The sequence below is a fragment of the Asparagus officinalis genome, chromosome 9 (assembly GCF_001876935.1).
Source record: "Asparagus officinalis chromosome 9, Aspof.V1, whole genome shotgun sequence".
Taxonomy (NCBI): domain Eukaryota; kingdom Viridiplantae; phylum Streptophyta; class Magnoliopsida; order Asparagales; family Asparagaceae; genus Asparagus; species Asparagus officinalis.
In genome coordinates this window covers 45,431,523-45,458,177 of record NC_033802.1, presented here as the reverse complement: position 1 = coordinate 45,458,177, position 26,655 = coordinate 45,431,523, and the positions used below count along the sequence as shown (strand labels likewise).

The following is a 26,655-nucleotide window of genomic DNA, read 5'->3' as shown; positions in this document are numbered from 1 at the left end:
CACCGGAGCTCGATATGCATACTCTTGTACCTATCTATCGAGATAGTCCCGACTTGTGGGGAGCTAGAGTTCTATTGATCTGTTGGGAGATTGTAGAGATGCATGTCCCTGACCTTGTGCTACGATAATTTCTGCTCTCTCAGCATGTACCAGAGCCTGTCGAGCATATCGATCATCGGCAATGACCTATATCGCATTATACCGACTGGGCTGTAGTCCGTGTGGCCTACATAGACAGGTGGACTCACATGTGAGATTTCATACAGGATACAAGAGATACAGCTATTGACTATACCATGTATATGCGTTGGTATAGGGATATCACACGTAGATGGATCACACGTGACCCACAGGCATCAGCTGGACACATGCCACGCCCATCGACAGATAGTTACATCCCTAGTGGGATGATTGAGAGAGATTATGTAAGTTTCTAAGCTAAATTATAACATTTTTTTATTGAGATGGTACTTAATAAATTATTTACCTCACAGGTCCGTGCTTTTGATAGCATTGAAGCTGATATTGATGCGCACATGCCTGAGATTCAAGATTCGGTGGCGTTAGGAGTCTTCAGCGGGATCAAGAAGACAATAGCACAGGTGTTTTATAAGACTCATGTCGACGAGTTTGCAGGCCATGAGGATAGGTCTCGATCATTTGGGCAAGCGTACACGCGACAACGACGGCCACGTGACGACGAAGCCGGCACTTCGCATGCTGATGGAGCTGACACTTCGCATGCTAATGGAGCTGACACTTCGCAGCCTCATACACAACCGGATACTCAGATAATCGAGGCTCAAGGAACGTAGGGGGCATGGAAGAGCGAGGTGGAAGGGGAAGAGAGGGAGAGGAAGGAGATGAGCTATTTTGGGTCGTATGTGAGCTTATTTTGTTAAAATTTGTAACTTTTATGAATTTTCAAATACTATACTTTTGTGGATCAATTATTGTTTATATATGTACTCTTTGTGAGTATTGTTTGATTTGTGTTTAATTCATGGTTGAATTATGTATATATTGTTGTAATTCAGTGTATATGAGATCAATTATTGTTAACAGGTAAATATAACGTATATGAGGTACTTTACGTACAGAACATGCACATGCTGCTGTGCATGGTTTGTGGAACCTGCAACTCCATGGGAGTTGAACTCCCGTGGAGTTGCAGTCAAAAATTTTCCGAGAGTTGACTCTCTGGAAAATGGGCTGAAACTCCACGAGAGTTCAACTCCCGTGGAGTTTTTAGCATGTTACAAGCTTCACGGGAGTTGAACTCCCGTGAAGTTTGATAAACAAATACAACTTGACGTGAGTTTAACTCCTGTAAAGTTTGTTTAACTAATAAAACTTCACAGGAGTTGAACACCCGTGAAGTTTTAGCAGATTGTTAAAATTCTGCTAAACTTCACGGGAGTTCAACTCCCGTGAAGTTTCAGAATTTTTTTTTCAAAAGCCGACGTGGTTTCAGTGCCAAGACTAAAACCAGATCGGTTTTTGAAATTAAATGCAAAAGAGTTCGGTTTTTGGGATTAAATGTTGAAAGGGTTTGGTTTTGAAACTTTGTCCAAATTGTGTACGAGGGGAAAATCCGATAAATAAACAAATAATAAAGAGTAAACAGAAGATAAAGCCTCCCAGCGTAAGTCACGCTTCTGCTCCCCACAGAGGAAGGCTACTCTTTTGAGCGGTCCAATTCCTCCCTCCATAAAATTATGGAAACTCTTGGGCTTCATCTCCCCAACTCTCTGCCCCTGTCCTCACTCAATTCGCTGTGTCAGAGCGCAAATTACTTGGCCATCAGCAACCATGGAAGGAGCTTTCTCATAAATCCTCATGTGGGTCTCTCTTATCTCTTATTTTTAATCGTTTTTCAGTAATGGGTATCTAGTTTTAAAATTGGTTTGTGGGTTTTTTTCCTGTTTTTTTAATGGATACAGAAGTTGAAGTCTGCTATTATAGTAAGGGCCGTTGCTGGGGATGAAGAGGAGGAGGTGAAACAGGCGAAAGAGATGGCTGCTGCTCGCAGGAGATGGGAGACTCTGGTACTTTTGTTTAAATGATTATATTGTTCAAATCAAAATAAGTTCTTTATATCAATTTTCATGTTGGAGAAGTGTCTGGGTTAGAATACGTGCATAATCAAGCGTAAATAATTGCGAAGAGAAAAGAGTACAAAAACTCACAAAGTCCGAAAGCTTGAACCCTCAAACTTCAAACGCTCTCTCTCTCTCTCTCTCTCTCTGTTCTTTTCTTTTCACAGAGACAATGATGGCTGAAAACAAAAGAATTGGAATTTTATTTTACTAATAGCAAAGCTCTATCAATTAACCACTTAATCATGGGTTAAATCCTAGCCATTCAAAAACATAAAAGGAGAGCAGCTAATACTTTATTCCTGAGCCCGGACTTGTACAGAGTCCGCACAAGTACCTGAGTCCTAATATTATTGAGACTCAATTTATAGTATCATATCCCACATCCAATGGGATTTAGAGCACATCACAAGCGGCACAAGGGTTGATAGCAAATAGGAATTCATGAAGGGTTTTGAGGCATATTTTTAACAAATCTCCACCAAGACTCAACAACCCGAATAAGTTCTCGACTTTCTCAACAGTATACTGCTTGCAAATGTGCCCTACGAGGCTTCAATGTTCTTGGACATGAAGCAAGTCCAAGCAGATTTTGAACTTGGCTACCGATAACTGCCTTCGTCAATGTATCTGATGGATTATTTTACCTTCCTCAGCAATCTCTCTAATGAAGTGATATTGAGCCTCAAGGTGCTTTGATTTTGAATTGAATATTGGATGCTTAGCCAAATGAATAACACTTCGACTATCACAATGAACAAGAGTATAATTCTGCTCAACTGCCAATTCACCAAGAAAATCTCTTAACTATAGTGCTTCCTTCATAGCTTCTGTAGTCGCTATGAACTCCGCCTCTGCAGTAGACAAAGCAATAGTAGGTTGTAGCATTGATCTCCAACAAATAGAACCTCCGGCAAGAGTAAAAACATAACATGTAGTTGATCTATGTTTATTCAAATCACTCGCGAAATCTAAATCAACATATTTGGTAGCAATGCAATTATGCCACTATCTCCACCAAATACCGAGCTAACACCCAAACTTCCCTTCAAGTATATAAGGACCCATTTTAGTGCTAGCCAGTGCTCTCTTCCGGTCATACTTATATGGTTTGTGATACGTAGCGGGTCGTCGTATGAATTCAGGTACGCAATTCGAGACTTTAAATTTTGGATTCAGCAGGGGGTAGCTTATTTCGGTGCGCAAGTTCGATACATGATACAATGTAATTTTTTTGGGTACACTTAATATTTTTCAAAGTGTATAGTAGAAAATTAGAAACTAAAAAACTTATTATGCATTTCAATATTTTTTATATAAAATACTTCAATACTTTATTTTTAAAATTTTTGAATACATAAGACTAAAACATTAAATATTAGATAGCCTCTTAATAATTTTTTTCTATTTTCTAACTTTCTTCTCATTAACATCAAGTGCGTCTTCTACTAATTCTGAGTTCAAACAATTCCACCTAAGCTCCTCCAACTTACTTGAAGTGACCTCCAAGTTATCATTATTGGAATCAATATCTTATCCTTTCTATGGACCGATTTTGTAATTCTCATAAAATCGTAACAATAGCTTTTCACACTATATATGTAGGAAGTAGTCCAATTTGTCTCAGCTAGAAAGCTACTAATGGGCTGAGACAAAGTCCTTGTGCTTGTGCATGAAAACGGACTTGTAAATCAACTTTGATCCCCACATACTTTGTAAGTGGTATGCTAATTTTAGGGAACCAATTTGTCTATCAGAGGGAATCGGTTCGTAAATGTATTAGAAATCTATTCGCATGAATTATACGATAGTACGAGGAGGGGTGCAGGGAATAACGAAGCTATGCTTTCGGGATTTGCCATATACTTACTAACAACACCGATTGTTTGTGAAAGATCCGATCGAGTACGTACCATCGCATATATGATGTTCTTAACTGTACTCACATAAGGTACCTGAGACATGTAGTCATGATCTGCATCTGTGCTAGGTGATAATAATTCTAATAGCCTGAAAGGTGTTACAAGAGAAGTGGTAACCGATTTTGATTTATGCATATTAAAGCAAGTGAGGACTTTCTCAATGTAGCTTTTCTGAGGACTTTGCCAAGTCCTTCATCTCAAATTCTACACCAAGTAGAATCTTTAAAACTATTCACGTTAGATATATCCTTAGTTAAGATCAACATATCGTTGACATACAATAACAGGTAAATGAAAGAATCATCATTCAATCTCCTCAAGTAAATACGAGCATCATATTTGCTCCTACTGAACCGATGACTGATCATGAAAGAATCAAATTTTCTCTACCATTGATGAGGAGATTGCTTCAAACCGTATAGAGTTTTTTTTAGCAAATAAACATGATCTTCTCTTCCTTCAATTACAGACCCTTCAGGTTGTTGCATAAAAATCTGTTCTTTAAGTTCACCATGCAAGAAAGCTATTTTAACATCTAGTTTCTCTAACTCCAAGTCATATACTGGAACTAGTGATAATAAAATATGAATGGAAGTATGTTTAATTACAAGTGAGAAAATATCATTGTATTGCCTTTCTTTTTCTTGAACACCCACTTATAGCCTAATCCTTTCGAAGGAACTACCAAATCCCAAGTCTAATTTTTATGAAGAGATTTCATCTCATTCATAGCAATCAACCAATTTGCAGAGTCTTATGATGAGTGGTTTCTAAAAAACTGTTCGGTTCTCCTGCATCACATATCTCTTGATCTGCTAACAATGCATATGCAATAACTGAATCTGCATATCTCTAATGTGGTGTAATCAATCTCTTTCCGTTGCCTTTTGCAATACTATAAGCATCATCTTCTGCTCTAATTTGTGTTTCTTCATTACTTTTAGGCTAACCAATAACTGATTGTTGAATTGAATTATGAGAATCCGTTTCCAACTCCACCTTCTCTTCAGTACTCTTATGTGTAGTACCTGTATCAGTAAGAACAATAACATTATCTTTTTTGGAAGAACCAGAGCAGACTCATGAAATATTACATTTTTCTCAATCATGAGTTTAGGTGATCTAAGATTAGGGCATCACAACCTATATCCCTTCATCCTAGAGGCATAATGAATAAAAATGTATTTTTAGATCTAGGTTCTAATTTACCTTGATCTACATGTGCATATGCAGGACAATCATATACTTTTAAATTAGAATAATCACCAGGATAGTCAAACCATACGTCTTTTGGTGTCTTGCAATCAATGGATGTGGATGAAGAACTATTCACCAAGTAACACGCTATATACACTGCTTCAGCCTAAAAATCTTTCAACATGCGTCGAGTTCTCTCAAATTCACTCATTCTGCAACGTCGCTTCATTGTGGTGTGTCACATGGTCCAATATCTAACTATACCCTCATCTTTGTAGAATTCATGAAACTTGGAGGAGCAAAATTTCAATCCATTGTGGATTCTTAGCTTCTTAATTTTTTCGTCAATCTGCTTCTCAATCAATGTTTTCCGCTGCTTTAAATACTTGAACATTTCATCCGTGCTTTTTAGCATATAAACTAAAATTTTTCTTGAGTAGTTATTGATGAATGTCGACATATATCTAACACTGCCCTTCGAAAGAACGCGCGAGGGACCCTACAAATCAGAATGGATATAATCCAAGTGTTTTTGGTTCAATGCACAACTATACTGAAACTGACATACTTTTACTTGCCAAGCACGCAATGCTTACAAAAATACTTTTTTCTGTACTCTGACCATAAAGAAGTCCCCTCGCGTTGAGTATAGTCATGCCCCTCTCGCTTAATGACCCAATCTCATGTGCCCCAACTTGGTGGCATCGGTCTCTGATACGGGTATATCTTCTCTTCGGAAAGACGATCCTTATGGGAGCTTGAGGATAGGTGATTCTCATGATATTTTGAGAATAATGGTGTGAAGCGACACAGCGGAGCACAGGATGGAGCGTGGAACGAGACGACGAGCAGCAGATTCGAAGAATCCAGTTTTCAGCTCGTGAGTCGACTCATACATGAACATGAGTTGACTCATTAGGTTGAGTCGACTCATGCCTGTCAAGAGTCGACTCACGAAACCCAGTCGTTTTGTCAAAAGTTTCTACTCGGTCGACTCATCAGTTTATGAGTCGACTCATCAGTCATGAGTTGACTCATATGCAGTTTTGAGTCGACTCATCGAGGTTTCCTGGGCAGACTTGGTTTTTGTTTTGAAGGAATCCTAGCTGGGTTTGGTTTTGGTTATTTACCAGATTGCCATCACGTTGTAAACCCTATAAATAGAGATTGTTTAGGGTTCCAAACAAGGAGGAGAGGCCAGATGTAGATCTAAAGGGTTTTAGGTCTAAGTGAGATCCTAATCAAAAGGATTAGGGTTTAGATTAATCAGAGAGGAAATTAAGAGAGATTCTAATCATTGTATTAGGGTTTAGAGAGGATTGAGAGGTTGTTCTCGATTCTAGTGAGATTGTGAGGGAGAGATTTGTATAGTTGATTCTTCATAATCTAGAGAAGGTATTTTCCTTCGTCATACTGAATTATTCTTGTGTTTTAGTTGTCTTCTTCTCAACCCACCCTTTGGTAATTCCGCGACCAAAGGGTGCTCGTACGACAACTCGTATCAAGTTGGTATCAGAACGATCAGATCCGGTAAAAGGACATCCTGTGTATGGTCCTGACTCGATCGCAATACAAGAAGCTTGGCGAGATCCTTATTTTCTTTGGAAGGAGTTCAGAGATTAAGGAAGAAGAAGATGACTGAAGTCAACAAAGATGGAGGGGCCCGAGAGTTTCCTCAGGTGAAATTCTAACTTGAATGGGACTTCAAGTTTTCTAAAGGGGGGACCCAAATACGGGTATATCTTTTCTTCGGAAAAACGATTCTCATGGGAGCTTGAGGATAGGTGATTCTCATGATATCGTGAGAATAATGGTGTGAAGCGACACGACGGAGCACAGGATGGAGCGTGGAACGAGACGACGAGCAGCAGATTCGAAGAATCCAGTTTTCAGCTCGTGAGTCGACTCATACATGAACATGAGTCGACTCATCAGGTTGAGTCGACTTATGCCTGTCATGAGTCGACTAACGAAACCCAGTCGTTTTGTTAAAAGTTTCTGCTCGGTCGACTTATCAGTTTATGAGTCGACTCATCAGTCATGAGTCGACTCATATGTAGTTTTGAGTCGGCTCATCGAGGTTTCCTAAGCAAACTTGGTTTCTGTTTTGAAGGAATCCTAGCTGGGTTTGGTTTTGATTATTTACCAGATTGCCACCTGTTGTAAACCCTATAAATAGGGATTGTTTAGGGTTCTAAACAAGGAGGAGAGGTCAGATGTAGATCTAAAGGGTTTTAGGTCTAAGTGAGATCCTAATCAAAAGGATTAGGGTTTAGATTAATCAGAGAGGAAATTAAGAGAGATTCTAATCATTGTATTAGGGTTTAGAGAGGATTGAGAGGTTATTCTCGATTCTAGTGAGATTGTGAGGGAGAGATTTGTAATAGTTGATTCTTCATAATCTAGAGAATGTATTTTTCTTCGTCATACTGAATTGTTCTTGTGTTTTAGTTGTCTTCTTCTCAACCCATCCTTTGGTAATTCCGCGACCAAAGGGTGCTCGCACGGCAACTCGTATCAGTCTCAGATAATGACGATGTAGTAATAGCAGTAGCACCTGTAATCATCTTTCCTTGCAAGATATAGAGATTTCGTGATCTTTTTGTCTTCATGGTAGCTAAGGAACCTCTAGAAACTATGAAAATTCCACCTTCGACTAAATACTTGCACCGTTAGCTTCAAAAGTGCTTAGAGAGATGAGATTCTTCGTCAAATCTGGAACATGACAAACATCTGACAATGTTCTCACAATATCATCATGCATTTTAAATTTAATTGTACCAATGTCAATTACTTTACAATGAGAATCATTTCCCATAAGCACAACTCCATCTTCAATTGATTTATAGGTGGAAAACTAATTTCTATTGGGGCACATGTGATAAGTACATCTGGAGTCTAAAATCCAAGCATCCTTGGATTTGCCTGAATTTATAGCTAAGAGAACAAAACCATCATCATCCTCGACAATGCTAATCCCTGTGGAATCTTCTTTGCTGTGATTTTTCTTCTTATCTTTTTTCTAAAACTTCCAACACCCATTCATGACATGCCCTTTCTTCTTGCATCAGTTATATAATTTGCTTTTAGTCTTTGACTTTGATCTCGACTTGATTTTACTGTTAGATCCACACTATGTTTTTGCCTTGAACGTGTAGGGCTTTGACTTTACCATCACTGGATCCGGTCAAGTCTTCGTCCATCAACTCTTTTGCGAATAAAGATGATTTCACATCTTCCATCGAGATAGATTCTTTACCATATATCATAGTTTTCCAAAAGTTCTTGTAAGGAGGCGGTAACGAACATAACAGTAACAAAGCCTTGATCTTCATCTTTTACTTTTACATCTGCATTCTCCAATTCCATAATAATAGAATTAAATTCACCAAAATGTGATTTAATAGATATATCTTCCATCATGTGAAGCATAAACAATCTTTGTTTTAAGTGCAGTCAGTTGGCGAGCGTCTCCATCATGTAAATAGATTTCAATTTGAGCCCTAAGCCTGCTGCGGTCTTCTTGCACACGACTTCTTGAAGAACCTTGTTCGACAAACACGATTGGATTGAAATTAATGCCTTTTCATCCATCTCGAAAATTTTCATCATCTGTCATCGATGTTGGCATATTCTCTTTCCCCGACAAAGCCTTCTATAATCATTGTTAAAACAAGATAGCCCGCATCTTCACTTGTCAAAGACCGAGATTGACATCACGGTTCGAACTTCTCAATCTTGTATTTCGCAAGCATCTTCTATGTGCATAAAACAAATCGAAACCGGAGCTCTAATACCAATTTGTTAGAACACGTGCACAATCGAGCAAAAATAGTTGTGAAGAACAAGCACAAGAATAAATGACATGCAATCACAAACATAAATTTACGTGGTTCAACTTTTTTGGGCTACGTCCACGACAGAGACGTCAGATAAATTTTACTATAGAAAAGAGAAAAGAGTACAAGAACTCACAAATGCCAAAAGCTTGAACCCTCAAACTTCAAGCTCAATGTCTGTTCTTTTCTTTTCACAGACACAATGATGGCTGAAAACAAAAGAAAAGGTATTTTACTAATAGCAAAACCCTATCAATTAACCCCATAATCATGGGTTAAATCCTAGCCATTCATAAACATAAAAAGAGACTGCTAATACAGAGTCTGCAAACACACCTAAGTCCTAATATTATTAAGACTCAATTGATAGTATTATATTCCATATCCAATGGGATTTAGAGCACACGCTGCTAGAAGTGGCACGAGGGTTAATGGCTAATAAAAATTCATGAAGGGTTTTGAGGCATATTTTCAACAGTCTGTAATTAAGAATATAGGGCTTTGTTATTCTTTTTTTTTGTCTATATTGATGCCAATTATTGTAAAGAAAACCCATTTTTGTTTGTAATAATAATAAATCTTAGATGAAGCTTCTTGTGAATAAGAGAATCTGGGTAGCATGAGAGAAGGTAATATGAGAATACTGAAAAATTCATTTGCTTCTCCCCATCTTTCTCCCCACATACATATATTATATTAATCAGTTTTGTTTTTTGATCTAATAGTAGTATCAAAGCTAAGGTTATGATCCAACTAAAAATAATTGAAGTCCAATATGAAGCCTGTAGGTGTCGAGAGTATGACTAAGCTCATGAAGGTCCAACTTACACCAAGTTAACCCACGGATGGATGGTGCCTGAGATTGTCTGCAGGTGTGGTACGGTCTAGTTAGCCTACAAGTGGTAGAATATCCTGTGGATGTTATGTAGCCGTGTTGCCTCCCATGGTTGTCGGTTCAGACCAAGTTATTGAATCCCATGGAAGATTGAACTATACTCCCAAATGAAATGGAAATTGTAGGGATATTCATGTGTGAGTATAGTCTACTATTGGAAATGATAAGAAAAAGTGATGAGTTTAAATATAAGTTGGGGCCAATACCTACAAGCATAAGCTTTGGAATTAAAATTGGTTTCTTGTCTCTATTTAAGGCTCATTAACTCCAGGTTGGGTCCGTTTACACCCAACAAAAGGGACATAGAAGCATTGCACCATTAGTAGAAGTTTCAGCACCTGTTCTGTTAGGAAGAAAACAATTCCAAGAATTTGAATCAAGTCTAACAACTACCTTAATCCAAGCATATAAGGCACATTCAAAGGCTACTTCTTCTAACCTTAAGGTTGTGCAAATTTAATGTCATAGTAGAGAAAGAACTATAAGATCAACTAGGACTCAAATATTGAAATTAGCAAGAAAAAGTCCAAAGATAATTGTTGTGGACACTTGAGGTCAACATGAGAGACAGGTCTCACATTGAGGTTGTTCTAGGATTGAGATAAGACATTCTAATTATCAAAGGTTAATTAACCCCTCATGAGCTAATGTATCTGTCCATCGTAGTAAATATGACGTGTAAAAATTTTGATCATAACTTTAATGGTCGAGTCATCGAACTAGATTGCAAAAAAGCTAATACTGAAATTAGTTGCTCTGGTTACCATGTCTTCTTTAAATGGTGAATATGCTTAAAAGGTAACACAACTTATTTTACTCCTACTTTTTTCTAAGTTCTCCTTCCAAAATTTCCTTTCCAGTGGCTACAGATTTGAAGCCATGAAGGGACACTGCAGTTATACTTGATCATAGTTTTCATAAATTCCTAGACGATTCATGTTAATTTCTTGTAATATAGCTGGCACTTTACTTGAATGACACCATGAATCATCTAATTTCTCATTAAATATTTTTAGGCATTTTTTTGCAACGTTCATCGATTAGGGAACAAAAGATTAAGGTCCTAACACCAAAAGAAGCTGGTTATGCCATTCAACTTTCTAATAAAAGTCTGCTTGACGTGCGCCCATCAACTGAGTATAACAAGGTTAGTGTTATGTCATGAGCATTCTGTTTATTTATATTCTGTGTTCAATGTTGAATTTGTCTTCCCTTCGTTCATACTTATGTTATAAACCTTTGCATAAACCTCACTGTAGGCGAAGGTTAAAGGCTCTGCTTGGGTGCCAATTTTTGATATAGAAAAGTCAGCTGATGTTGGAGCCCTTTCCAGAAGGACCACAAATTTTGTAATGGGTATTAGTAGATGAAATTCCATTTTATTTTACTTGTTTGCCTTTTATAGGTTTCTTGTCACTCTGTGTTACTCTTTTCTAACATGTAGCAGCGATTATTTACATCATCATGATGCCCCAGGTGCATTGATAGTTTGTTATATATTGATTAGGGAAAATACTCATCTAGAAGCATAATTGGTTATATGAGAATTTTGTAATGGTTGTTCATTGCTAACAGATACAGTTACTGTATGGAACATGTAGGGACCACTGACCAGGGAGTACACAAGCTTTCCTTAACTGGCCTTAATTTTCTTATACCTTTGAAAACAATGGGGTTATGGTCTAGAAGGAGCCACCAAGGCACCAAAGGCATTCAAAGTCTCAGGTTGGGCAGATGGCTTTGCCCCTCGTTCCAAGTACAAACTTGGTAATAGAGCCCTCCACTATCTTGCAGAAAGTAGACTGATCATTGTTGATGACATCGGTAGCTTTTCTTCTTTATCCTTTTTCGGAGAGTAGGCCTTATTTAGGTGTGAGCATAACCCTTTGCCCTTTGCACCAAGGGTTTACCAATGTGCTGCCTGGCACTTGCAAACATTGGCTGAGTGCTCCAAAGGCTGGAGAGGTCCTTGAAGTGGCGGAGTGCTCAAAGATTGACGATAGAACTTGTATCAAGGTAGCATAATTATAAACATTAATTATACCAAGGGAGTTCTAGTTGCTACATTGACTGCAAAGCTGTAAGGTATAATAAACATGGAAAGAGGGTGAAAATATGATCGTGTACTTTCTGTTGTGTGATGAATCCCACTCGCTTGTTTTTCACTCTCTTCCCTTGGTGAACTTGATGGCACTACTTCCAATTATCAAGCTTGCCTCTAACTGATCAATTCTCCTCCCTTAAGACTCGAGTCTACAACATATCAACTTGGCTGAGATCTTCTGAGATGGTTGTATTGCGATGCAAGTGGGTCATGTAAAGTGGAAGAGTAATCCAATATGGTCATCTTTAATCATATTACCTTTCATCTAGATGTTTCCCAAATCTAGTGGAACATGACGCTTATTTGTTGTATGAGCTAGAACTGCTTGACCTAGGAAGGTGTGTCCAACTTCTCACCATTTTTTGTTAACATTCTAATGGTGGTCCTCTTCCTTAGCCAGGAGCTTAGTATATTGACAGCTCGAAATGTAAACTTGTCCAGTTCTCTTAAGAAACTTTTTCAGAAATGTCCCCGTATTGAAAGTTGCTGTGACACTTTTTTTTTGGGTGCATCGGAATAGAACTAGAAGAACAAAAACATGGAAAAACAAACAGCAGCCTACTCTCTGCCAACAGTGCGAGGTAAGGCTGATCCAATTCTATCTTCTAACAGTAGAGCACATAATGCAGCAGGGGGTGCATAAGCACAATGGAGGTCTCCATCGCATCAACTCCATATTCGCCATTGCATCGGTGCACCAATTAGCTTCGCAGTATGTGTGCCTGATGAGGACAGTCCAATTCCTTTGAAGGAGTTCGCGAAACTTGCCTAGTGTAGAAGCTAGGGGATGTAGTCTTGTATCTGCAGTTTGGATCGATGAAATAATAGCAGCAACATTGGTTTCACAGATAATGAATTTCCAGCCACAATCCCATGCTAGTTGACGACCAAACCAAAGCGAAGAGAGTTCAGCAATCACATTGTTACAGTACCCAAAATTGAGATAAATACCAAAAATCTATTCTCCATTTGAGTCTTTAAAAAGCCCTCTCCCACCAGCTCCTTGAGGATTCTTTTTAGCAGCTCCTCGATATTCAATTTCACAAAGTCCGTAGGCAGAGGAATCCAACTTGCCATAACCGTTTCCCTCCCCCAAAGTACTCTCTCACTAGCAAACAGGTATAGCTTGATTAACCTCAAATTATGCATAAGATGACCTGATGAAGTATGTTATGCTTCTTTTGATAAACTGATTGTCTTATGGATTGTTGTATCTAATTATGTCCTTTCATTTATGAATAACAACTGAATGAATATATTTATATGAATATTTATATGAGATAAATGTACACATCTCTTAGCTTTTAGGATCTATTATCATGTTAACATGGTATCAGAATCCTTATAAGTCTAGGTCCTAATCCTAAGCATTCTCTCATCTGATCCTCATTGATTTCAATGTCGTTTGTAGAGAATAGAGAAAACCCTAAATTTGTTTATTGAGATAATAAGAGAGATATATACAGCCATACAAATAGGGTTAAGGTTAATGGGTAATAGCCCATTAACTCAATACCCAATAATTAATTTAATACTCCCCCTCAAGCTGGAGCATAGATATCTATCATGCCCAGCTTGTCACATATAGTAGAGAACACCTTTGAAGAAGTAGCCTTGGTAAAAATATTAGCAAGTTGCTGTGAGGACGGAGTGAATATGAGAGATACTATCTTCTTCTTTCAAGTATCTCTAACAAAATTATAGTCAACTTTAATATGTTTTGTCCTCTCATGAAATACATGATTCTGTGCAATATAAATGATAGACTGGTTGTCACAATGCATTGGTATGGGTCCAGACTGAACAAAACCAAGCTCTGTCATAAACTTTTGTAGCCACACCATCTCACAAGCAGTGCGAGCCATTGCTCTATATTCGGCCTCTGCACTAGATCGTGATACTACATCTTGTTTCTTCCTTCTCCAAGTCACAAAATTATCTCCAACAAAAGTATAGAATTCTGAGGTTGACTTTCGGTCTCCTATGTCTCATGCGTAGTCAGCATTAGAGAAAACCGAAATGTGAGTATGTCCATGCTTTTTATATAGCAATCCATTGCCAGGACAACTCTTGACATATGCCAAAATTTTTAGAGTTTCTGTCCAATGAACCTTCTAGGTTTGTGCATAAACCTGCTCAGTATACCTACTGCAAAAGTAATATCAGGTCTGGTAACTGTCAAATATATTAGCTTCCCAATTAGTCTCCTATATTGTCCAACATCATCTAGTAGAGAGGTATCATCACGCCACAAATCAGCATTTACCTCCATTGGAGTGCTTGCAAGTTTGCATTCTAAGATACCTGTTTCTTCTAGTAAATCTAGCACATACTTCCTTTGGGACAATAACAGACCATGCTTTTGATATGCAACTTCAATCCAAGAAAATACTTTGGCTTTCCCATGTCCTTAACAAAATGTCGGTTTAGATACTCCTTAGTCTCAGCTAAGACAACAGAGTTACTCACAGTCAGCAAAATATCATCAACATATACGGCTAAAATAACCAAACCAGTTATTGTGCGTCGAAGAAAGACAGAATGATCAGACTGACAACGTTGGAAACCAACATTAGAAATAACCTTACTGAACTTATCAAACCAAGCTCGAGGACTCTGCTTTAACCCATAGATGGCGTTTCTCAGTCTGCAGATAATATTCTCCCCCTGAGCAACATACCCAGGAGGTTGCTCCATATAAACCTCATCTAAATCATCATAAAAAAAAGCATTCTTCACATCTAGTTGGTGCATCGCCCAATCCATATTAATAGCCAGAGAGAAAAGAATTCTGATGGAGTTGAGACGAGCAACAGGAGAAAATGTTTCAAAATAGTCGACGCCATATGTCTGGGTATAACCATTAGCAACTAGGCGAGCTTTATAACGATCAACAGACCCATCGGGACGATATTTTAAGGTGTACACCCATCTGTAACCAACCACAGTCGCTCCAGTAGGAAGAGAAACCAAGTCCCAAGTCCCTCTAGAAAGTAGTGTATTCATTTCCTCATCCATAGCCTGCTTCCAAGCTAGTACTAACATAGCTTCCTCATGTGACCTGGGTATAGATACAGTGGACAAGGACAAAGCAAACTGGCGAAAAGATGGGTTGAGATGGTCATAAAAGACAAAAAAAAGATAGGATATTTCGGGCAAGACCGTTTACCTTTTCGAAGAGCAATAGGGATATCCAAGTCAGAAGGAATAGAGGTTTTAACATGAGATGGACCGACAGCTGGAGATGAAGATTGTACTTTCGGGCGGCGAGAGTATGTCAGTAGAGGCTTCGGTGCAGGAGCTACATGAGCAGGTAATGGAATAGTAGTAGGAGTAGAGGAAGATAGTGGTACCTCTGGACACCCAATAGTAGTGGAAGCAGACGAAAAATAAGGGACAGACTCAAAAAAGCTGACATCAGCAGACAAAATATTTCCTGGTAGACAGATGATAATACCTATACCCTTTTTGATTACGAGAGTATCCAACAAAAACACATTTGATGGATCTAGAAGACAACTTATCCAAACCAGCAGTTAAATCCTGAACAAAACACGTAGAACCAAAGACACGGGGAATCATAGAGAATTGTTTTTTATTAGGATAAAGATAATTGAATGGTATTAAACCATCAAGGACAGAGGAAGGCATGCGATTAATCAAATAATTTACAGTGAGAACAACATCAGACCACAAATACTTTGGAATATTCATATGTATCATCAGTGTTCTAGGAACATCTAGAATATGCCTATGCTTCCTCTCAGCAACTCCATTTTGTTGTGAAGTGTGAGAGCAAGAAGTCTGATGAATAATACCATTAAGAGCATAAAATTTTAAAACATCACATTTCATATATTCCAAAACATTATCAGTACGAAGAATACGGACAGAAGTAGAGAACTGAGTTTTTATTTTATTATAAAAGAGTTCAATAACGTGCGAGACTTCTGACCTCTCTTTTAACAGATAAAGCCACGTCATGCGAGAGAAATCATCAACAAAGATAATAAAATATCGAAAACCTTTCACAGAGGGAACACGATAAGGACCCCAGAGGACCCCAGACATCAGAATGAACCAACTCAAAAGCAAAGCTATTACGTTTATCGACTCGACTCTGAAAAGTAGCACGATGATGCTTACCCAGTTCACAAGACTCACAACCTAAAGAGGAAATAGATGACTGAACAGAAACTACCGATCTTAGTTTTTGTAGTGAAGGATGACCTAGACGCTAGTGCCATAATAACGTAGAGTTAGATTGTGATGCAACAAGACCATCCTCTGGCACACTGTCGTCCAAATAGTATATACCTCCTCTCTCATGCCCCGAACCAATTTTCATCCCAGTTGCTTGGTCCTGAAAAACACAATAAGATGGAAAGAAGGTGATTTTACAGTTATTTTGTTTTGTAAACTTGCTAATGGATAATAGGCTAACAGAAAATTTGGGAACATATAACACATCAGTTAGTTTTAAAGAGGAAGTAGCATGAACTACTCCATCACCACGAACTGGAGAAAAAGTACCATCAGCAATGCGGATAGAAGAAAACTTATCAGAAAGATATAAAGATACAAAGTGATCCTTTATACCTGTCATATGAGATGAGGTTCCAGAATCTAGTACCCAGGGTTTGTGAGAAGAAGCTATGTAAGCATCCATACCTGAAGAGGATGCATGAGTAGCAGAATGAATGTTCTGAGAGAGTTCTAGCTCGTGTAACCTCTCATAATCTGTCTGAGAAATCTGAACAGTAGGAGCAGTAACAATTGGACCACTAGAAGTAGTAGCAGAAATAGATGAGTGTGTCGATTCGGTATCAGCTACCTGGGCTCACTGAGGACGACCAAACTTTTCCCAGCACTTCTCAAAAATATGATTGGTTCTCGCACAGTGACCACAATGACGTGAGCCCTTATCAGATTCACCTGGCCTCTCACCAAAGGAGCCACGTCCTCTCCCTGAATCACGGACACGACCACGATCACGACCGCGACCTCTGCCCAGACCAGAGAACATGGTAAACTGATCCATTGTAGGTGGAGCTGGTGCAGTAGTATCAGAAATAACACCAGTAGAGACCTGCATGACTCTAGAGAATGTAGCAGTCAGTGAGGGAATTGTATCATCCCTAATATCTGTCCTCTCACCTGGGACTGTAAAGTAGGATGCAATCCATAAAGAAATTTGGACACTACCTGATCTCGGCGATACCCCAATAGCGTCGCTGCATCAGCTACTACAGACTGATGCATCTCTAGTTCGTCTATCAGTCCCTTCAATTCACCAAAGAATTTCGAAACTGACTTATCTCCTTGTTTGAGTGCAAACAGTCGCTTATAAATTTCAAATACACGGGAAACATTCTTCTCGTTCCCGTACATAATCTTTAGGCTGTCCCACATCTCCTTCGCAGTGGTTAAAAACATAACGCTGCTACTGATCTGTGCTTCCATACTGTTGAGAAGCCAAGCCATAACACAATAATCAGATGAGAGCCATGAATTGTAGGTGAGATCTAAGGTTGGTGGTGGAGATGCCAGAAGATGTGGTAGTTTGCTCTGAGCGCCAATGAAGATGCGACCCAGAGCCGATAGTTTGCACCATTCAATTTAATAGTAGTCCCCAAGACTACCTTGGGCTCAGAGGTCTCACCAGCAATAATAGAAGGAGTAGTAGAGGAGGAGATGTCCGACATCGAAGTAGTAGTCATTTTTTTTATATTTTTGAGCAATAATAGGAGACATATAGTAGTCAAATAGACAAATTAGTAATAGAGATCCGTTCTTGAAACATAAACTAAGAGCCGATCAGGAGCAGGATTAGAGGTAGAGTGGTAGATAGTCATGTCCTCACGCCGCGTAGGCGAGATCACCTGAGGGAGAGAGCCCTGGCTTTTGTTTGCACAAAGGCTCAATTTTTATATTCTTGTTTCTCGAATGAAACAAGAATAAAAGTAAAATATCTCAACAACGTGAGATAGACACTCTTCCTCTCATCAGTTCTATGACTGAAATATCGAGGGATACAATCGTCCTCTCATCAGTTCGAAGACAGAGATGTCGTGGGAATAGGCAACGCGCTGTAGGAGGGTGCGACGCGGCAGTGGGTGTGGCAGAAGGGGAGGGGGGCGGTGGCTAGTAGTGGTGAAGAGGCGGCGGTTTTAGGAAGGGATTTGTGGCGGCTAGGGTTTCTTGCTCTGATACCATGTAGAGAATAGAGAAATTAGGAAGGGATTTGTGGCGGCTAGGGTTTCTTGCTCTGATACCATGTAGAGAATAGAGAAAACCCTAAATTTGTTTATTGAGATAATAAGAGAGATATATATAGTCATACAAATAGGGTTAAGGTTAACGGGTAATAGCCCATTAACCCAATACCCAATACTTAATTTAACATCGTTGTTGTAGGAGTTCTTGCTGCTGCATATCAATTCAATCATCAATGTCAAACTTAGCTTTTAGTACCTTTCCCTCATCTGATTTTGCATCCACCTGTCAATTAGTTGCATCAGCACCTCCCTGACATTGCCATTGCAGAAATTCAAACACTGTTACCCTCGTCGTCATCTTCCTTGCCACCTTTCGGTGGTTGTCATATTTGTCCTCTGCCTTCTCCCCGCATTCTTCCAACACACGATATTCTTCACTGTCTCCCACCTATTTCGTTCCATCTTCTTCTTGCATCGCTTCTCCTATAAATCTTGGTATGCCTTGCAAAAAATGTTGGTTGAGATCAAATCTTGCAAAAAAATGTTGTTGAGATCAAATATAACATTTCATTTCTGTTCAACACCCAAAACAATGAAAAAAAGTACATTATTTTTTTAGTAGTGTGAAAATTAATTGATGAGATAATTTATGACTGGAGTAATGGCAGCCTATTGGGTGATGTATTGTTTTGTGTAACTGTGTTAGTTATGTTTCTTGGTGGCATTTTATTCTTGTGATGTCAAAGGTATGGACACAGAGAACTTTAGAAGGATTCAGGAAGAGTCATTAAAATCTTAAATTATTATGCATAAGTTTGGTGAGGGTAATTGTTTGTAATGGTGTCTTCTTGTGCAGCGCAGAATATGAATCTATATGTGAGAATACTATAAGAAGCAAGATATATAGATGGAGTTTGTTTCCTTGATGTGAAACTCTATGGAGCGGCAGATTGTTTTCATATGTCCTCTTCCTGATTCATGTAATAAATTCTGAGTATGTGTAACTACTTTATTCAAGTAATCTAAATCAGATGTATAACTTGTCAGAGGAGTTCTTGACCCAAGGGAGAAGAGAGAGAGAGAGAGAGAGAGAGAGAGAGAGAGAGAGAGAGAGAGAGAGAGAGAGAGAGAGAGGAGAGAGAGAGAGAGAGAGAGAGAGAGATCTCAAAGTACTTTGAAGATTTATGAAGTGTACAGAGAGAGAGAGAGAGAGAGAGAGAGAGAGAGAGAGATCTCAAAGTACTTTGAAGATTTATGAAGTGTATGAAGGGCTGAATGTTGTGAGTTGTAAAGGTAGAGGGAATACTTGACAGTACACAAGTTCTTATATGCAGGTTAATATAAACTCATTAGAGGAGAGTTACGAGATCAGATACCTCATATGCTGTTAGCTATGTAGCATGGGTACTTGTTATGTCGACTGTGAAGCTGTTCCATTGATTTCAGTAAACCATAAAAGTACAAATAGTTATCCTTTAAATTAATCATAACATATTTAATATTGTTGCATTGTTGAATATATTAGAAATGTGAAGCATACATGAATCATGCAGTTTTATTTTACTTGAACTTTTTCATCATGCTATTTTGACAAATATTTCAAGGTTTGAGGAAGCATAGTGTGCTTCTTCTATTTCCGAACTTTTTCATAAAATCATCTTGATGTTTTGCAGAAAGGAATAATCTTTTCATTATATCTGTGCAGGAGGCTGGTGGAGTGGCAGTCCTACATTATCTTATGACAAGTATGTTAATGCACTTATAATTGAACCTTTTGCAATTAGAATGTTGCGCATTCATTGCAGTATTACAGGAATTTCATATCAAAGGTTGAGGAGATGTTTCCAAAGGATACTGATCTAATTGTCATGTGCCAGAAAGGCCTGAGGTTGGTACTTTTCACTTTTATTTTCCTTTTTAATTTGCTATCAGTAGTTCGGATACTCTTTAGCATGTAGAATCTCTTTGATATTAGCATAAATTTTATTTGTTGAATGTTGTCTTTGCTGTTGTCTGTTGTCTATAATTATAGGAACGTCGTGTAAATAATGAAACAGACAACTAAATGTTTACTTATCAATAATTATGTAAAAATTAGTTAATGGTTTTTATTAATTGGTTGACTTTTTTTTCTACTTGGTGAAATATCATTGAGCATAGAGATGTTTCTATTTGGTTATAGCTTCTATCTTTATCTAATCTAGTGGTGTCTTATTCCTTATTATACTGGATTTACAGTATGAAGATCTCATTTTTGATATTTCAACTAAATAATTGATATTCTTTATAGCGTACTTGATTTCAGCTGTTTTCTTGCACCTTCACAAAAAAATAATATGTGCCCTTATAATCATGAATGTTCTAATTTGGAAGTTTCATACTGAACTTAGTTTTCTCTAGGAAAAAAAATATATTTATTTAAGTTTGTTATAAAATATGCTGATTTAAATTGCAGATGGCTAGAATATTGGGTTCAGATTGGGTCGGCCCTGCTCCTTGTTGTGACTATGTTCTTTTCCCAATATATAGATTTATGTTTTGCATGAATATAGATCTAGAACCTACTAGAGTTAGATAAGAAACACAATTTTGAATTCCATTATGATGGATTAGATCCAAAACCATGTGTAATCAAGTTTTATGATTAAGCCACATGATTTACTATCTTTGGTTCATTTGTAAAATACATAAGACCCATATCCATTAATTGCCAGTTGATTTGATGATCTATATGTTTATGTGGATTTTTATTTGGAATTATGATTTTGAGTCCTAATTGAAACTATGATCTTCATGTTCATTGTGATCTTGAAAAATAATTGAATAATCGTTAATTTTTAGTGGAAATTGTCTGGATTTGACATTTTTGGATGAACTGAAAGGAGATCAAACACTAGTGTTGTGCTAGGAGAAGATACCCGATATTTGGATGCAGAGCTATGACATGTTTCCCTAGAATAACAGTGCTGCTTGCCACATACCCTGCAGCAGAACAGCCATGTAGCTTGGGCATTGCAGGCTTTCGCAATGCAAAATGCATGTTGCAAGCTACATTCTCAAGCCCGAGGGCTCAAGCCGTACGAGTAAAATTCTCGCAGTTCCGGGCTATGTAGCTTGTTTGTTGTCATTTAAGTGCTGTGTGCTTGTCAAGTTGAACTGTGCACATCACTTGTATTTTCTTGCATTTGTTGCTACACATGTTTTTCTATGTGTATTTCTGAAACTGTGTACTGAGATCTCAGATCTCATGTGGGAATCACGTGTGGTTTTTTTAAATTGTATTTGTAGAAAATAGAGAGAATCCCAATTGTTGCTTATTGAGATAACAAGAGATATATATATATAGCCATATAAATAGGGTTAAGGTTAACGGGTAACAGCCCATTAACCTAATACCCAATACTTAATTTAATACTCCCCCTCAAGCTGGAACATAGATATCTATCATACCCAGCTTGTCACATATAGCAAAGAACACATTTGAAGAAGTAGCCTTGGTAAGAATATCAGCAAGTTGCTGTGAGTACGGAGTGAATATGAGAGATACTATCTTCTTCTCCCAAGCATCTCTGACAAAATTACAGTCAACTTCAGTATGTTTTGTCCTCTCATGAAACACATGATTCTGTGCAATATAAATGGCAGACTGATTGTCACAATGTATTAACATGGGTCCAGTCTGAACAAAACCAAGCTCTGTTATAAACTTTCGTAGCCATACCATCTCACAAGCAGTGTGAGTCATTGTTCTATATTCGGCCTTTGCACTAGATCGTGATACTACATCTTGTTTCTTGCATCTCCAAGTCACAAGATTACCTCCAACAAAAGTACAAAATCCTGAGGTTGACTTTCAGTCTCCCATGTCTCCTGCGTAGCCAGCATCAGAGAAAGCCGAAATATGAGTATGCTCATGCTTCTTATATAACAATCCTTTGTCAGGACAACTCTTGACATATGTCAAAATCTTCAGAGCTGTTGTCCAATGAACCTCTCTAGGTTTGTGCATAAACCTGCTCAGTACACCTACTGTAAAAGTAATATCAGGTCTGATAACTGTCAAATATATAAGCTTCCCAATTAGTCTCCTATATCGTCCAGCATCCTCTAGTAGAGATGTATCATCACACCACAAATCAACATTTGCTTCCATTGGAGTGCTTGTAGGTTTGCATTCCAAGAGACCTGCTTCTTCTAGTAAATCTAGCACATACTTTCTTTGGGATAACAACAGACCATGCTTTTGATATGCGACTTCAATCCCAAGAAAATACTTTGGCTTTCGCATGTCCTTAGTGACAAAATGACGGTTTAGATACTCCTTACTCTCAGCTAAGGCAACAGAGTCACTCCCAGTCAGCAGAATATCATCAATATATACAACTAAAATAACCAAACCAGTTGTGCGTTGAAGAAAGACAGTGATCAGACTGACAGCGTTGGAAACCAACATTAGAAATAACATTGCTGAACTTATCAAACCAAGCTGGAGGACTCTACTTTAACCCATAGATGGTCTTTCTCAGCTTGCAGATAATATTCCCTAATGACCAACATACCCAGGAGGTTGCTCCATATAAACCTCCTCGTCCAAGTCATCATAAAGGAAAGCATTCTTCACATCTAGTTGGTGCATCGCCCAATCCATATTAACACCCAGAGAGAAAAGAATTCTGATGGAGTTGAGACGAGTAATGGGAGAAAATGTTTTAAAATAGTCGACGCCATATGTCTGGGTATAACCTTTAGCAACCAGGCGAGCTTTATAACAATCAACAGACCCATCGGGACGATATTTCAAGGTGTACACCCATCTATAACCAACCACAGTCGCTCCAGTAGGAAGAGAAACCAAGTCCCAAGTCCCTCTAGAAAGTAGTGCATTCATTTCCTCATTCATAGCCTGCTTCCAAACTGGTACTAACATAGCTTCTTCATGTGACCTGGGTATAGATACAGTGGACAATGACAAAGCAAACTGACGAAAAGATGGGTTGAGACAGTCATAAGAGACAAAAAGAGATGTAGGATATTTCGGACAAGACCGTTTATCTTTTCGAAGAGCAATAGGGATATCCAAGTCAGAAGAAATAGAGGTCTCAACATGAGATGGACCAGTAGATTCAGGGGCATGTACTTTTGGGTGGCGAGAGTATGTCAGTAGAGACTTCGGTGCAGGAGCTACAGGAGCAGGTAATGGAAAATAGTAGTAGGAGCAGAAGAAGGCAGTGGTACCTGTGGACAGCCAATAGTAGTGGAACTAGACGAAAAATAGGGGACATACTTCAAAAAGGTAATATCAGCAGACAAAATATTTCCTGATGGACGGATGGTAACACCTATACCCTTTTTGATTACGAGAGTATCCAACAAAAACACATTTGATGGATCTAGAAGACAACTTATCCAAACCAGCAGTTAAATCCTGAACAAAACACGTAGAACCAAAGACACGGGGAATCATAGAGAATTGTTTTTTATCAGGATAAAGACAATTGAATGGTATTAAACCATCAAGGACAGAGGAAGGCATGCGATTAATCAAATAATTTACAGTGAGAACAACATCAGACCACAAATACTTTGGAATATTCATATGTATCATCAGTGTTCTAGGAACATCTAGAATATGCCTATGCTTCCTCTCAGCAAGTCCATTTTGTTGTGAAGTGTGAGTGCAAAAAGTCTGATGAATAATGCCATTAAGAGCACAAAATTTTAAAACATCACATTTCATATATTCCAAAATATTATCAGTACGAAGAATACGGACAGAAGTAGAGAACTGAGTTTTTATTTCATTATAAAAGAGTTCAATAACGTGCGAGACTTCTGACCTCTCTTTTAACAGATAAAACCACGTCATGCGAGAGAAATCATCAACAAAGATAATAAAATATCGAAAACCTTTCACAGAGGGAACACGATAAGGACCCCAGAGGACCCCAGACATCAGAATGAACCAACTCAAAAGCAAAGCTACTACATTTATCGACTCGATTCTGAAAAGTAGCACGATGATGCTTACCCAGTTCACAAGACTCACAACCTAAAGAGGAAATAGATGACTGAACAGAAATTACCGATCTTAGTTTTTGTAGTGAAGGATGACCTAGACGCTAGTGCCATAATAACGTAGAGTAAGATTGTGATGCAACAAGACCAGCCTCTGGCACACTGTCGTCCAAATAGTATATACCTCCTCTCTCATGCCCCGAACCAATTTTTATCCCAGTTGCTAGGTCCTGAAAAACACAATAAGATGGAAAGAAGGTGACTTTACAGTTATTTTGTTTTGTATACTTGCTAATGGATAATAGGCTAACAGAAAATTTAGGAACATATAACACATCAGTTAGTTTTAAAGAGGAAGTAGCATGAACTACTCCATCACCATGAACTGAAGAAAGAGTACCATCAGCAATGCGGATAGAAGAAAACTTATCAGAAAGATGTAAAGATACAAAATAATCCTTTATACCTGTCATATGAGATGAGGCTCCAGAATCTAGTACCTAGGGTTTGTGAGAAGAAGCTATGTAAGCATCCATACCTGAAGAGGATGCATGAGTAGCGGAATGAATGTTCTGAGAGAGTTCTAGCTGTCGTAACCTCTCATAATCTGCCTGAGAAATCCTAATAGTAAGAGCAGTAACAGCTGGACCATCAGAAGTAGTAGCAAAAATAGATGAGTGAGTCGACTCGGTATTAGCTAACTGAGCCCACTGAAGACGACCAAACTTCTCCCAGTACTTTTCAGAAATATGATTGGTTCTCCAACAGTGATCACACTGTCGTGAGCCCTTATCAGATTCACGTTGCCTCCCACCAAAGGAGCCACGTCCTCCCCCTGAATCACGACACGACCATGATCGCGGCCTCTGCCTCGACTAGAGAACATAGCAGACCGATCCATCATAGGTGAAGATGGTGCAGTAGTATCAGAAGTAACACCAGTAGAGACCTGCATGACTCTGAAAATGTAGCAGTCAGTGAGGGAATGATATCTCCATCCAATATCTGTCCCCTCACCTGGGACTGTAAATTAGGGTTCAATCTAGAAAAAAACTTGGATACTGCCAGATCGCGGCGATACCCCAATAACATCGCTGCATCTGCTACTGCAGGCTGATGCATCTCCAGTTCGTCTATCAGTCCCTTCAACTCACCAAAGAACTCCGGAATTGACCTATCTCCCTGTTTGAGCGCAAACAGTCGCTCATAAATCTCAAATACACGGGAAATATTCTTCTCGTTTCCATACATAATCTTCAGGCTGTCCCACATCTCATTTGCAGTGGTTAAAAACATAACACTGCTACTGATCTGTGATTCCATACTGTTGAGAAGCCAAGTCATAACACAATAACCAGAAGAGAGCCATGAATTGTAAGTAGGATCTGAGGTGGGTGGTGGAGATGTCATAAGATATTGGAGTTTGCTCTGAGCGCCAATGAAGATGCGAAAAGCTTGTGCCCAGAGCAGATAGTTTTTACCATTCAATTTAATTGTAGTTCTCAAGACTATCTTGGGCGCAGAGGTCTCACCAGCAACACCAGAAGTAGTAGTAGAGGAGTAGATTTCTGACATAGAATTAATAGTCATTTTTGCGCAACTATAGTAGATAGATAGTAATCAAATAGCCAGTGTAGTAGTAGACATCTGTTATTGAAACATAAACTAAGAACAGATCAGTAGCAAGATGATGATATTTCAGCCGGACATTTACCAGATTTGAAAAACATAAGAGGCAAAGTAGTAGATAGTCACGTCTACACGTCGCGGAGGCGATATCATCTGAGGGAGAGAGCCCTGGCTTTGTTTGCACAAAGGCTCAAGTCAAACTCTATATTCTCGTTCTCGAAGGAAACAAGAATAGAGGTGAAATTCTCGTTTCTTGAAGGAAACAAGAATAAAAGTGAAATATCTCAACAATGTGAGATATACACCATTCCTCTCATCAGTTCTAGGACTAAAATGTCGAGGGAATAGTCAACACTGCAATAACAGCGGCAACAGCAAGCAACAAACAGCAGCAGGCAGCGGATCAAGTGGGGGGCGTTCTTGAAGGAAACAAGAATAAAAGTGAAATATCTCAACAATGTGAGATATACACCATTCCTCTCATCAGTTCTAGGACTAAAATGTCGAGGGAATAGTCAACACTGCAATAACAGCGGCAACAGCAAGCAACAAACAGCAGCAGGCAGCGGATCAAGTGGGGGGCGAAGAATAAAAGTGAAATATCTCAACAATGTGAGATATACACCATTCCTCTCATCAGTTCTAGGACTAAAATGTCGAGGGAATAGTCAACACTGCAATAACAGCGGCAACAGCAAGCAACAAACAGCAGCAGGCAGCGGATCAAGTGGGGGGCG

General features: G+C 38.7%; 1 protein-coding gene across 2 annotated transcripts in view; it reads left to right on the top strand.

Annotated features, from left to right (window-relative positions):
- The window catches only part of LOC109824126 (rhodanese-like domain-containing protein 11, chloroplastic), a 32,858-nt gene continuing 7,833 nt past the window's right edge, over positions 1,631-26,655 (top strand). Inside the window, exons 1-6 of one of the 2 annotated variants that reach the window (XM_020390653.1) lie at positions 1,631-1,841; positions 1,944-2,047; positions 10,991-11,099; positions 11,212-11,308; positions 19,980-20,019; positions 20,088-20,162. In XM_020390653.1, the coding sequence (XP_020246242.1) occupies positions 1,719-1,841; positions 1,944-2,047; positions 10,991-11,099; positions 11,212-11,308; positions 19,980-20,019; positions 20,088-20,162 (548 nt within the window). In that variant the 5' untranslated portion in view covers positions 1,631-1,718. Of the gene's footprint in view, positions 1,842-1,943; positions 2,049-10,990; positions 11,100-11,211; positions 11,309-19,979; positions 20,020-20,087; positions 20,163-26,655 lie in introns of both variants that reach the window. The other variant, XM_020390652.1, reaches the window with a different exon arrangement.